General features: G+C 43.1%; 2 protein-coding genes across 5 annotated transcripts in view; both read left to right on the forward strand.

Annotated features, from left to right (window-relative positions):
• Window positions 1–4,598, forward strand: part of LOC311245115 (transcription intermediary factor 1-alpha-like) — a 32,122-nt gene extending 27,524 nt beyond the window's left edge. For all 3 annotated transcript variants that reach the window (XM_084334903.1, XM_084334904.1, XM_084334905.1), the window contains exons 14-18: window positions 350–759; window positions 1,401–1,536; window positions 2,152–2,238; window positions 3,734–3,889; window positions 4,024–4,598. In XM_084334903.1, the coding sequence (XP_084191029.1) occupies window positions 350–759; window positions 1,401–1,536; window positions 2,152–2,238; window positions 3,734–3,889; window positions 4,024–4,590 (1,356 nt within the window). In that variant the 3' untranslated portion in view covers window positions 4,591–4,598. The remainder of the gene's footprint in view (window positions 1–349; window positions 760–1,400; window positions 1,537–2,151; window positions 2,239–3,733; window positions 3,890–4,023) is intronic.
• A 4,618-nt stretch (window positions 4,599–9,216) lies between these two features.
• The window catches only part of fbln1 (fibulin 1), a 96,760-nt gene continuing 93,109 nt past the window's right edge, over window positions 9,217–12,867 (forward strand). Inside the window, exon 1 of one of the 2 annotated variants that reach the window (XM_084334620.1) lies at window positions 9,217–9,499. In XM_084334620.1, the coding sequence (XP_084190746.1) occupies window positions 9,445–9,499 (55 nt within the window). In that variant the 5' untranslated portion in view covers window positions 9,217–9,444. The remainder of the gene's footprint in view (window positions 9,500–12,867) is intronic. The other variant, XM_084334621.1, reaches the window with a different exon arrangement.

The raw sequence follows: 12,867 nt of genomic DNA on the forward strand, positions 1-12,867 counted from the left end.
ATAATAATAATAATAATAATAATAATAATAATCTTCATTTATATATATATTCTGAATTAATTAACCTCATTGTACTGGTTCTTTAAGTAAACGTAAAAGTACTTTTAAAAACTGCACAATTGCTATAGCTAAACTTTAGAATCGTCTGATATTTGCAAAAACACAAAAGGAACTCAACTGTAGCCACAGCTGTTTCAATTATTGTAGTAATAGTATAATTATTAGCCTTATTAGCCTCAGTATCAGTCATAGCTGTTTTGAGTTTGTCATTATTTGGTAGTGATCTGTATCTGTGTATACTGCCTGAGTTGTACTCAGTGGTTTGAGAGCTGGTCTTTGTGTGCATCAGGTACAAGCCAGCAGCCACAGAGCCAACCTGCCCGACAGCACGGGGGACCAGCAGCCACACGCCGGCCTCAAAGCTGGAGGGCAGCAGGTCCACCACACTCCTCCTCCTCCTCCTCCTCCTCCTCCTCCTCCTCCTCCTCCTCCTCCTCCTCCTCTTCCTCCTCCTCCACGCGCGGAAGCCAAGCCCCACACCCCTCCACAGACCCCAAGGAATCCGGGGGACCAAAGTCAGGCCGCTACCCCGAATCCGAGCCCCTCGCAGTGGGCAGACAAGGGTCAAGCTCCGGCGGGGGACCCCAGCGAGGACTGGTGTGCCGTGTGTCAAAAAGGGGGAGAGCTGCTGTGCTGTGAAAAGTGTCCCAAAGTTTTCCACCTCACATGCCACGTTCCATCTCTCCTGAAGTCCCCCGGGTAAGGGGTGGTCGATAAAACAACCAGGAGTGGATTAGAGTAGATTAGATCCTGACTGATGGCAACTTGTTTTTAGCTGTGATATTGTGAACTCTTTGTTGTTTAATAATTGTGTACAGTGTGATTTATTGTGCAGCACCTTAAGTTTGTTATTTTGATAACTGTGTACTTGTGTGCTTTATTGTGTAGCACCTTAAGTTTGAGTTCTTAATCTCGTTGTACGCAGTATAATGACAATAAAGACTATTCTATTCTAGATTAAATTAGATTAAAATGTATTGTCATTATACAGCACAAGTACAGAGAAACTAAAATAGGGTTGGCATCTAACCAGAGTGCAAATGTAACAGTACAGTAGAGGTGTTACTTGAATATGTTTAAAAGGATGAACCACGACTCCATTAAGAAGTAATCTTTATAAGCCTATGGTTAAAGCGGTGACATTTCAGTCACCATAGCACGGATGTATTAGTTTAAACCACAGGCTATTAAAGACGGCATTTTAACGTGGAGAGAGTCACGCTTCATCCCTCGTGGAATGTCACAGACAAGTCTAGAGTTTCCCCCTAATGAAATGCATCTCTTTGTTGAGACAAACGGCTGTTAACCATTTTTATTGACTCCGGTCTGTCTCCTCTCAGCGGGGAGTGGTTTTGCTCATTCTGCCGGGACCTGTCGGTGCCTGAGCTGGAGTATGACTGCGATGGCAAACCCAGAGCCAAGATGGTGAAGGAGGAGCCAGGCTCCGACAGAGGTCTCCCCCCCGTGGACAAACGAGTCAGTACTCTACTTTTAAAACTCTACTTTTGTCCGTCTATGTATGTCAACTGTCGGATGTTGACCGCTGTGTACGTTTAGTTTATGATGATGGCTATGCAAATGTTCAGTCCGGTTCAGTGTTGTTGAGGACTGGTCTTGCATGCTTTTAATCTGCACAGGTTCTGCACATCTGCTCATTTAGCAGATTCCTCTGTAAATGCTGTATCATATAGACATCTTTGGCAATATGTAAATAGATGATGTGGATGATGTATTGTTGTTCTTTAATTTTTTACGTCTATTGTTATTGTTCTTTGATGCTTGTTTCGTATTTATATGTAGTTTTATGGCTTTTTGGGTGTTGGTGCTTATGCTGCTCAATGACCCACTCTTCCCTCTGGGGGAGCAATAACCATCTTCTCTTAATTATCTTGAATTACATAAGATAAGTAGTACAAGAAAACTTAATTAATCCCAGGGAGAAATTCTGTAAATTAGCAACATATATTTATATATATTTTCTTAAATAAAAAGCCATTTAGAGCTGCCACAATTACATAAACATAGTAATTTCTTCCGTTAACCTTTTCAGTTGGCATCTATTACGTAAAATGTCTTCGTCTACCTTTGCAGAAGTGCGAGAGGCTGTTGCTGCGGTTGTTTTGCAGCGAGCTGAGCACAGACTTCCAAGAACCTGCGTCCCCCGCAGTGAGCACTGAGGTAACTGCAGATCACAGGATTAACGCCACATGCGCTTACTGTAGATGTATTGTAATGATTATTATATGGTTCAATCAAGAGAGAAGGATAAAAAGAGTGGCCTTTTCTTTTTTGGGGGGGGGGGGGTTATGTCTCAGTGGGTCATCATCATCAATATAATATATCATAAAAATATAAAGTAAAGTAATAACATAGCCTCACTATATGTACTGTAATGGGAAATATTAAAGGGACAAACGATGAGCCGTTTACATTAATGATTCTGAGTCATTATTAATAATAGGAAAGTTTATTTCATCCGTGGCCACAAATGAAAGGACAGTTTACAGTCAGAGACAACATGTTAATACAGTAGCGTCTGGCCATAGACTGACCCAGAGTTCTGTTCAGACGTATGTTAAATACACAGTTGTCAGACGTAACATAATATCAGATATGATGATGAAGGTAAACAAAAATGGTTCTCAGTCACTGGAAGCAACAACAATTTTGTTATGGCTGGGGAGATGTTGGAGTCTTCTTAAAGAGACATACACACATTAACCAGTCAAGCTGGTCACACTGAAAGTCACGCTGTATAACATGATATCTCAACACAGATCTATAAGGACATGATAATATATTCCATGACAGTACATAACATAAACATGGTATTAGATTAGATAAGATTAAAATGTATTGTCATTATACAGCACAAGTACAGTATACAACAAAAATAAGTTTGGCATCGAACCAGAGTGCAAGTGTAGCAGTAAAGTGCAACAGCAATATACAATGTACAGGTGATTAAACTGGGTACAAATACATATATATTAGTACTACTGCGTGTAGTGCTAATCAGATGTACAGTATGTACAGAGTTGTAGTATAATATGTACAGTGATACAGGTATAAAGACACTATGGTAGTAGTCATACTGGCCAGCAGCGTAACTACTGTAGTAAGAGTAGGTTAAATTAAATTAAATTCAAACCTTTATTTATTCTCGAAAGGACAATTGAGGTCACCCTCATTTTCAATGTCGTCGAGACTTTACAGACATTTCAATGCATACATTTTTTACAATATAATAATAATAATAAATATGAATAACTCTATATAGCACTTTTCACACATGGACCGCAGCCCAAAGTTCCCCACAGCAATTAGTATAAAATGAACATAGGCGTAAAATCAGCACAGAGTTGACAGAATAAAAACAATGCAGACATAGAATAGGAAGGATAAGGAGGATGAACTTTATTGATCCCCTTGGGGAAATTCGGTGACAATAGGCATAAAATAAGTACAATGTTGCTCGAAGGCATGTGAACCCTCCCGGAACAGCCAGTCCCCCAAACACCCCACGCATCAATCCCCACCACATCCCCATCCAGGTAAGGGATATGTATAGATATAGTATCTACAGATATGTAAAAGGATTATGTGCACGTACATGTAGGACATTGTCGGTAACATGTTTTTTTATTTTTATTTTTTTTCTATTCTTCAATAGACATTAGCTGAGAACAAGCCGACCATAAAGACGGCGATGGCTCTCTCCATTGTGAGAAGCAGACTGCAGGCGAAGCAGAAGCCCTGCTACCCGAGCCCTGCAGAGTTTGTGTCAGACGTCCGGCTCATCTTCAGGAACTGCGCCGTGCTCCATGAGGTGAGCGTACACAGGATTTACCATGTGCCCAAACACTCTTTTAGGGTTACCCTCGACAGAAGTATGAAGTACTTGCGACCCGCTGATGATCTTTTATCACAGTGTCTCTGTATTGTTCCTTGTTCCCACGGCAGGCCGCCACCGAGCGGGCCACGGCGGGCAGGAAGCTGGGGGAGCTGTTCGAGGAGCACCTGAGGATCCTCTACCCAGAACAGGTCTTTCTTCAAGTCAAGACGGAGGTCATCAGTCCTGCCAGGCCTCCTCCTCCTCCTCCCGTTCCTCAGCCCTCGTCTCCCCCCGGGAAGACGCCTGAGCCGGCAAAGTCCCAAGATGCAAAGTCCCAAGATGCAAAGTCCCAAGATGCAAAGTCCCAAGATGCAAAGTCCCAAGATGCAAAGTCACAGGATGCAAAGTCCCAGGATGCAAAGTCCCAAGATGCAAAGTCCCAAGATACAAAGTCCCAAGATACAAAGTCCCAAGATGCAAAGTCCCAAGATGCAAAGTCCCAAGATACAAAGTCCCAAGATACAAAGTCCCAAGATGCAAAGTCCCAAGATGCAAAGTCCCAAGATACAAAGTCCCAAGATGCAAAGTCCCAAGATACAAAGTCCCAAGATACAAAGTCCCAAGATGCAAAGTCCCAAGATGCAAAACACCAAGATGCACAGAGTTCTCCCAAGGGAGAGGAGGAGGCTGTGTGAGGGCAGGAGGAGGCTGTGTGGGGGCAGGAGGCAGGAGGAGGCTGTGTGGGGGCAGGAGGAGGCTGTGTGGGGGCAGGAGGGGGCTGTGTGGGAGCAGGAGGAGGCTGTGTGGGGGCAGGCTGTGTGGGGGCAGGAGGAGGCCATGTGGGGGCAGGAGGAGGCCATGTGGGCGCAGGAGGAGGCCATGTGGGCGCAGGAGGAGGCTGTGTGGGGGCAGGAGGAGGCTGTGTTGAGGCAGGAGGAGGCTGTGTTGAGGCAGGAGGAGGCTGTGTGGGGGCAGGAGGAGGCCATGTGGGGGCAGGAGGAGGCCATGTGGGCGCAGGAGGAGGCTGTGTGGGGGCAGGAGGAGGCTGTGTTGAGGCAGGAGGAGGCTGTGTTGAGGCAGGAGGAGGCTGTGTGGGGGCAGGAGGAGGCTGTGTTGAGGCAGGAGGAGGCTGTGTGGGGGCAGGAGGAGGCTGTGTGGGGGCAGGAGGAGGCTGTGTGGGGGCAGGAGGAGGCTGTGTGGGGGCAGGAGGAGGCTGTGTGGGGGCAGGAGGCAGGAGGAGGCTGTTGGAGCAGGAGTCAGGAGGAGGCCATTTGAAGGCACAAATCCTCTGGAGAATAATATTCACACGGTGGCCATTTTGCTCTTATGTCATGCTCAGATTGGGATTCCTTTCCACCACCCCCAACCTGAGCATGACATAAGAGCAAATTGGCTGCTGTGTGATTATGGTCAATAGCACTGCCAGTAGTAGCCCTCCGGGAGATTTAGAGACACACCGATACCACTTTTCATTGCCAATACCAATTCTGAGTCCTAACTATACCAATTCGATCCATTACTTTTACTAAAGTTGAACTAAACAATACATGTGTAGCCCATTCGTTTGGGCTTACCACACAAACATGCTATGATTCTTTTTAGATACTAGTTAGAGATCTAACATGCTTTTATGTGCCAAAAACACAGAAAATCAAATCACTTTGATTTCTGAGAGTTAGTATTGGGGAAATTCTCCAGAACCATTCAATCTTTTCAGCCTGGTATCTGTATGATATCTGACAGCAGTATCGCTGCATCCCTACATAGAGTGTATTTCCACTACACTACTAACATCTATGAAAAATTGTTATATGAGATCTAGCAACAAATGTGCTGTATGTTCGGTGATTCGCTCCTTTTGCACACTAAGAATTGTGATACAGGGTGCCAAATCAACTTCCTGTTTTCTGCAGTGTCCTGTATTTACATTACAGCTTCTAGATTTACAGTAATTCTGATGAAATAGGGTTGGTCTAACTACAGTATGACTAAAGCCCAGATAATTACTCTGGCTTTCAAAGCAGGAAACCAGTACTGGTGATCAGAAGATGGTTTGATAATCACAAAACATATTCAGCTTGAGTGTAAAGACTGTAAAGTGCATTTTATGTGGAATAAGAACTTACATGGGGTACAGGGTAAAACCTCTTTAGACCAGTAAATTGAACAAGAATATCATAGCAGCCTGATAATATCTTATCTTATACATGAAGGGGATGGATAGTCGCACAGCACTGAATAACAGTTTGGTGTTGTGCTATGCTAGTTGGGTAGGCTTATCACTTATAACGTGATAAGATCCTAAATCTTTCTTGATCTCATTTTGTACAGGTTCATGTCCTGGTTAATTGTAATTTGTTTGCTTGCTTGCTTGATTATTTATTGATTGGTCTTTTATTTAAATATGAGCTGATAATTTGCTGTGTAGAATTGAACACAGTAGGCCTACATATGTTAATGTTTCCGTATGACTGTTTTTCCACCCACGGGCAGTTTATTTCATGTCATGTGTTTTCTCCTACCCACCGGTCACCCACCGGTGTAAACTGTGTTTTCTTATGATCATCATGTATAGTTATTTTTTCTTGACAGCCAACACATTTAGTCCTACTTATGTTTGCATGCAAGTTAACTTGCAGCTGTTTACAGGGTAAAAATAAATATATCTTACAACCGAATCACTTGCAGTTGTATAGTCAATCCATATCACTGGATGAGTGTGTATGGTATATACATCACCTTTGACTACACAGCTTTCATTTACATTTAGTCATTTAGCTGACGCTTTTATCCAAAGCGACTTACAAGCTCTGTACAACACAGGTCAGCAGGAAGGGTATAACTCTTTCAGCTAAGTAACAATGTTTGTCAAACACTGCCTTTAACTATGAAACCATAGAACACTTGAACATGCAGTATTTAGCTAATGAGATTATCTGAGGTCATTTGAAAATTTAAATGGGTTTATACAGTTATTTGTCCAAAGGCCATATTTCTTGGTGATGATTCTTATTACCATTAGTGGATGGAACATTATGTCGTACATATCCCGCACTGTATACTTGCTTATGAAGAGTCTATCTAAGTTTTAATAGACTAATAAAGTGAAGCTACACTGTAAAAATGTTATGTTTTTTCACGGGGAATTCACTGTATTATTTTACAGATTACTTTTGTTTTTCTACTTTAAGTGTAAATGCCATAACAATACAGTAAAATACCTTTTATCAAAATATTAACCATTATCAAGCATATCATTTTACAATAAGGCAATAGCACTTTCCTCTTTAGCAAGTTGTGTACAGTAATAGTGGACAATGTCTTGGGGCCCCAAAGGTTGGCCTCCAGTGACCTATGCATCAGTGGCCCTATATGCTGAGTGACACCGACATGGCCTCAAAGGAACTGCACCCCCCTGCGTGTAACCTGTGGACAACTCTTAATTTCCTTCACTAAAGAGCCAGAGTTTGGCCCATGCTGCTGTTTCTCATTAAGCCCTAAATGTGTTTGGGGGGGGGGGGGGGGGGGGGGGGTAGCTCGTCGTATGGGAAGAGCCACAGACGAGAGAATTTGCCCTCAGATCTTCGCTGCTCTCCTGACTAACCAGGCTCCAAGTCTGGTTCTGATTTAAGGGTGCCCTGCTGAGCCTTATATGGCCTGACGTGGACCTTTATATCTAATCTATATCAGTGCTGTCCACATTCTAGCAGGAAGCAGATAAGATAAGGACGGACCAGCAGTAAAGGGTACTCTTTGTTGTTTGTTTTGGCTATTGTGGGTTGAGCTTTGATGCCACATTTCTTGGCTGATAAGGGAACCTGCTCTGGGCTACCAGTAGTTCCCCTTTAGATTCTGCACTATTTGATCTCAAACATGTTTTAAGATGTAGTCATTCTGAACAAGATCAGCAACAGTGGAAGTATATAGTGTACAATCAGCAAAAAGAGTGTAGGACCTAATGCAATATGTGTGCTGTAAGGCTCTCTCATACTGTGGCTGTGCCTGTAGTGTCTTGGTATCAATGTGCTGTGATGTTTCACGGCTGGCTATGTGGTGCAGACATGTGGTTCTGATTAGGTGATCATACCCTCTCCTTGTCACCTTGCCCAGAACCAGAGGACTGGTTGAATCTGCAGAAGGTCAGTTCTCAGTTGACTAAAATGTTTATAATGTAGTCTAGCAATTATTTCTCTCCTTTTTCCCAGTCCCGGTATTCCTGCTTGTGTGTGTGTAGGTCTGTGTGTGTGTGTGTGTGTCTGTATGTATGTGTGTGTGCGTGCGTGTGTGTGTGTCCAACGATCTGTGAAGCTTTCTGAGTGTGTGGCTGATAAAAATGCCCAAAACAATTAGCCTAAAGGCGCTCTTGCTAAATTAAGAATTTGTAATTCATAAGGTTGGGAGAAAGTCATTCCTCCTCTTGGGCACAATTTGACTTTAGCATTGCAATGAGCCCAGCACAGCACTAGAATGCATTACATTTTCCAAATAAATGGGCTTTATTTCGCGATTTGATTCATATGAAGGAGGGTGCATGCAGACAAGTTCCAGTGGCATCAATCATGTTCCTATGGGCGCAAATGATCAACCTCACATGTGGTGAAAACTTGCAGAACTGGCAATCCTTGTAAATGTTACAAACGGATTATGCATTAGATATTTTTATTTCCCCTAACTAAAATATTCTAAATATTTTACGCATTCCCGTGTGGATATAGCCACAGCAGATTTTTTGTATGACCTCAAAACATCTCCAGATGTTCTCTAATCAGCACTTCAGCAGGATACATGTGCTTTATTTCACGATTTGATAAATATGGAGGGTGAAATAGTAGGCTAGCCATACAGACAAGTTCCAGTGCCATCATTTTCCTATGGGCACAATTCGCAAATCATCAACCTCAAATGTGGTGAATAATTGCAGAACTGGCTATGGTTGTAAATGTTACAAACGGATTATGCATTCGATAATTGCATTTCCCCTAACCAAAATATTCTAAAGATTTTGCGCATGCCCATCAGATTTTTTTATAACCTCAAAACATCTCCAGATGTTCTCTAATCAGCAGGATAATTTCGGCACAGGCTGAATAGTTATAGGTCAAGAGACAATTACAATTATGCGCTGATGCTTTCAGTAGCCTGCAGAAACTTAAAATTCATAATGCAATAAAACGTAGTTTATTTTCTCAGCCTGACCCAAACCTCGTGTTCAGAGATTCTTACTTCCTAGAGGTCCAGAACATACATGGCTAGACACCCCAGTGATAATCCAGAGGTTTGCCTGCTGACAGTCAGTGCCCCCCGGCCCGCCCCTCACCGTACCATAATTAAGACGCTCATTCCGAAAGACACGCCGTGACTGCGACTCTGAGCCTCCATCACATTTTCACTCCTTTCCGCGTTGCTCACAATCTTTTTTTTTTTTTTTTTTTTTTACGGTCCGTCCGAAAATCTGCGAGTCCGTGAGAAACTGTACTGTTTATTCACACGTAGTGCCGAATATCAGACATCTGCTGCACTTCGTGTTGTTTAAAGTTTGTTGCCATTCAATGGGTCCCTGGATACTGTTGCTCTGTTCTCTGTTCGGAGTTCTCCACGGTCAAGGTAAGTTACCTTTCTCTTTCTGCAAGAAGACAACGGTTTTATGTGACTCACCTGAGAATGATATAGGCTTATGCTTAGGCTTAGGCTTATATGATGTCGCCATTTCAATGCTGAATACATTATTAATTTACACGTGACATTTTTTGTTATTTCTCAAACTGTTTTAATATTCGAATAATGGGGGGTTAATTAAGGCTATGTGGCCAACGAGTAAGACCCGAGAATAAAATTTGTAATTTCTATATTGTTTCAACATTAAAAGAAAGATTCATAAACACCTGTGTGTGTTAGGGCTATAGACTGATAAAGGCTCCTGTCGATATTTGGGGGCTTACATTTCTGATAACTGATCAGATCAGATATCTGCCCATTTGCCGATATAGGCAACTTTCTTTTCTAAGACTGCATGGAAATTGTAATTCTCTTGTAAATATCCCCCATTCTCTCATTCAGAATACTCAGTAAAGACTGAACAGCATTATTTTTTCAGCAAAACGTTATCGCTTTAGCCTTACATAAGAAACTGATTTTACAAATAAATAGCCATATGCTTACAAGTCTGTCAGATCTATATCATCATATAGCAGGTCTGGATGGTTCACTTTCAATTAAAAATGTCATCACAAATTGCTGTTTACTTGCCTGCAATGAAACATTCAGTCAAATGTATCTACCTTAAAAAAAAAAATAGAAAAAAAAAATGGAACACTGATAATGATCGGTAAAAGGTAGATATCGACAGATAATATTGGATGGCTGATATATCTGTCTAGCCTTTGTGTGTGTGTATGTGTGTGTGTGTGTGTGTGTGTGTCTCGTTCCCTTTATCTTACTATTAGCTTCAACATAAGATGATAATAGCGGCCTGGTAACATGCAGAATGTCAAAAGAATGTTGCAAATAAAGGTTGGTTAAGAGATCATCCTCAGTCAGTGGCCCCTGTGATTTCTGTCCTATACAAGTCAAAGGTCAAGTGATTCCTTATGCTGCGTGGGACTGTCGGTGAAGGTGACTATGGGGGTCACAGTGTCTCATAAGGGCTTTCGGTCTGGACAGCAGCGAGGTCTGATTTACACCTGAGTGGCCATACCAGGGTCACCAAGGCGTGGGACCGCCCAAATCCACAAGCCCATAGTCGCCTTGCTCACACATGTGGCGATTTTCACAGTGCCTGTTCGTTGACATGTTGCCAGGGGTTAGAGCCAGGGGTCACTCTGGCCCGCCACTGAATTAGGTACGGACTAGATCTCTGACCATGTTCCCATAGAATCAGAGTTATCGACAGTGTCCTCGTCAAGGATTCTCAGAAACGTCTATGCATTTGATATAAAATGTTGCGTAATCTTATAGCATGTATATCACAATGAAGTGTGCCGGACCATGTTGTGTATATCAGTATATTCAACATTAGTTGAATTTGTAGTATCCTGATTGAAGCAACATGTCTGGCTGAAGGGGGGGGGGGGGTGCTCTGCTCTGCTCTGCTCTGCCTGAGTGGAGCTCCTCCTCTGGGCTCATTAAGCTGTGTTTACATGAGGAGTCTAGACGAGGGCCAGCCATGTGCCGCCCTGCCAAGACGGAACGGCCCTCATGACCAGCACCACCATCTAAAATGGAAATCAGCCATCTGCAGACAGACAATGCATCACAAAGACAGCCAGGCAGACTGTCGCTAGACTATAGAGAGCTGGTCTGGTTTGCCTCGTTTGATAAAACAACAGCGGGTAGATTTAAGGCACTTCTGCTCTTTCAATTAGGTTTGCAAAAAGGCAGACGGCGGCGGCGTTGGAATGGCCCTAGTGGGTTAGAGTCGGTTATCAGCCGAAAGAGAGCGTGGGGAGAGAGCAGGAGAACGGACCAGAGAGAACAGTCTTCCCACTGCTCTACTCCTGCCTGTCGGTTGAGAATTTCATCCCTGGAGAGAAAGATCTAGATCTTTGTTAGTTTGTGGGATCTGGCAAGGTGCTCCTTTTGGTGCGTGTCCAGTTTCTTCATACGTGCTCCGAGTTCCAAGGTGTTTTGGCAAGAGGACGTCAGTTTATGGTAATGGGCGAGAGAAGAAAAACTAAAGGAAGAGCCAGCACAGGGGCAACAATGCAGGGAGAACTGCTTACTATGGGCTGTTTGGCTGTTGTCTTTTAGACAACTGTATTATGCAGTTTTATGTGCATAACTAATGTGGTGGTTTTCAACGGTCAACATGACCCTGGCAATTAAAATAGCGGTCATGGTGGCAGCAGTACTTGAATCACATTGTTTGGTAACTGCTTGTGAACAACTGTTCTTTAAGCGTTTATAGGAACCTCCTGGTGTTGCTTTCACAGACAGACAGAGGCCCTAAACATTCAGCGAGAGAGTGAGAGAGAAAGAAAGAAAGAGAGTCTCCTATTTGTAGGTCCATGTGAAAACTTGTTAAATTGCTGTTCATGTCACCCTGGCTGTCGCTACAAGGTTTATTAGCCGGTCGATTCTGGAATGTGCCAGACTTTAGGAACTTAGGCCATGGTTACACTGGTGTAAAACAGCAACGTTCTATTTTCTAATGATTACGTTTGCATGTCCAAGTTAAAAAGAAACGCAGTTTTGGCAGGAAAACACGTTTTTCTAGCGGTACCGCTCAAAAGGTGTTTTCGTTTAGGAAACTCGCCGAAACTCGCAGACAATGGTGCCATGTAATTTGCGCGAGCCGGATACGGAGCCGTTCTGCCCAATGCCCATGCGCAGTAGAGACATGCACGGTTATTTCCAGTGTTTACAGCAGAGCTGTCCCAAGTAGCTGCGGCTACCAACGTGTTGTAGAGTTATTGTTATAAAGAACCCAGTACTCCAAACTACAACAGTCTGCATTCCCTTAACAATTGTTTGTATTGAGCCATATTGTATTGTACCCATTCTGCAATCTGTTAAATAAAGTTTTCATCCATTTCTACTAGCGTTAACGTTACTACGTTAACACTCTGAATGCCCATCACGAGATGTCTCGGGTTATCAGCCCGCCCCCTGAATGCCCATCACGAGAATTCTCGTTTTATTTGTTTTATTAGCGATCTGAATTCATATTTCATCAACCGAGTCTACCGTTGGTAAACCTGCCCCACCAGGCGCTCAGATGTGAAAAAAGCGCCGTCTCCCAGATGGTAATGCACCCTTTTGGATTGGACTCAATGAAAATGGATGAGAAAAAAAAACTCCGGAATCCACATTTTACTTCTCACGCATGTAACCGGAGCCGATCAGATTCATTGTGGACCCTCAGCACAGCGTGTAATATGTGTTTTAGAGTATACGCGTTGGATCAATATAAAGGATCGATTTTTGGAATGGCGATCAGGAATTGGAATAATCCATTTGGATACCATCTGATCTCA

This window comes from Notolepis coatsorum (assembly GCF_963971535.1).
Source record: "Notolepis coatsorum genome assembly, chromosome: 18".
Taxonomy (NCBI): Eukaryota; Metazoa; Chordata; class Actinopteri; order Aulopiformes; family Paralepididae; genus Notolepis; species Notolepis coatsorum.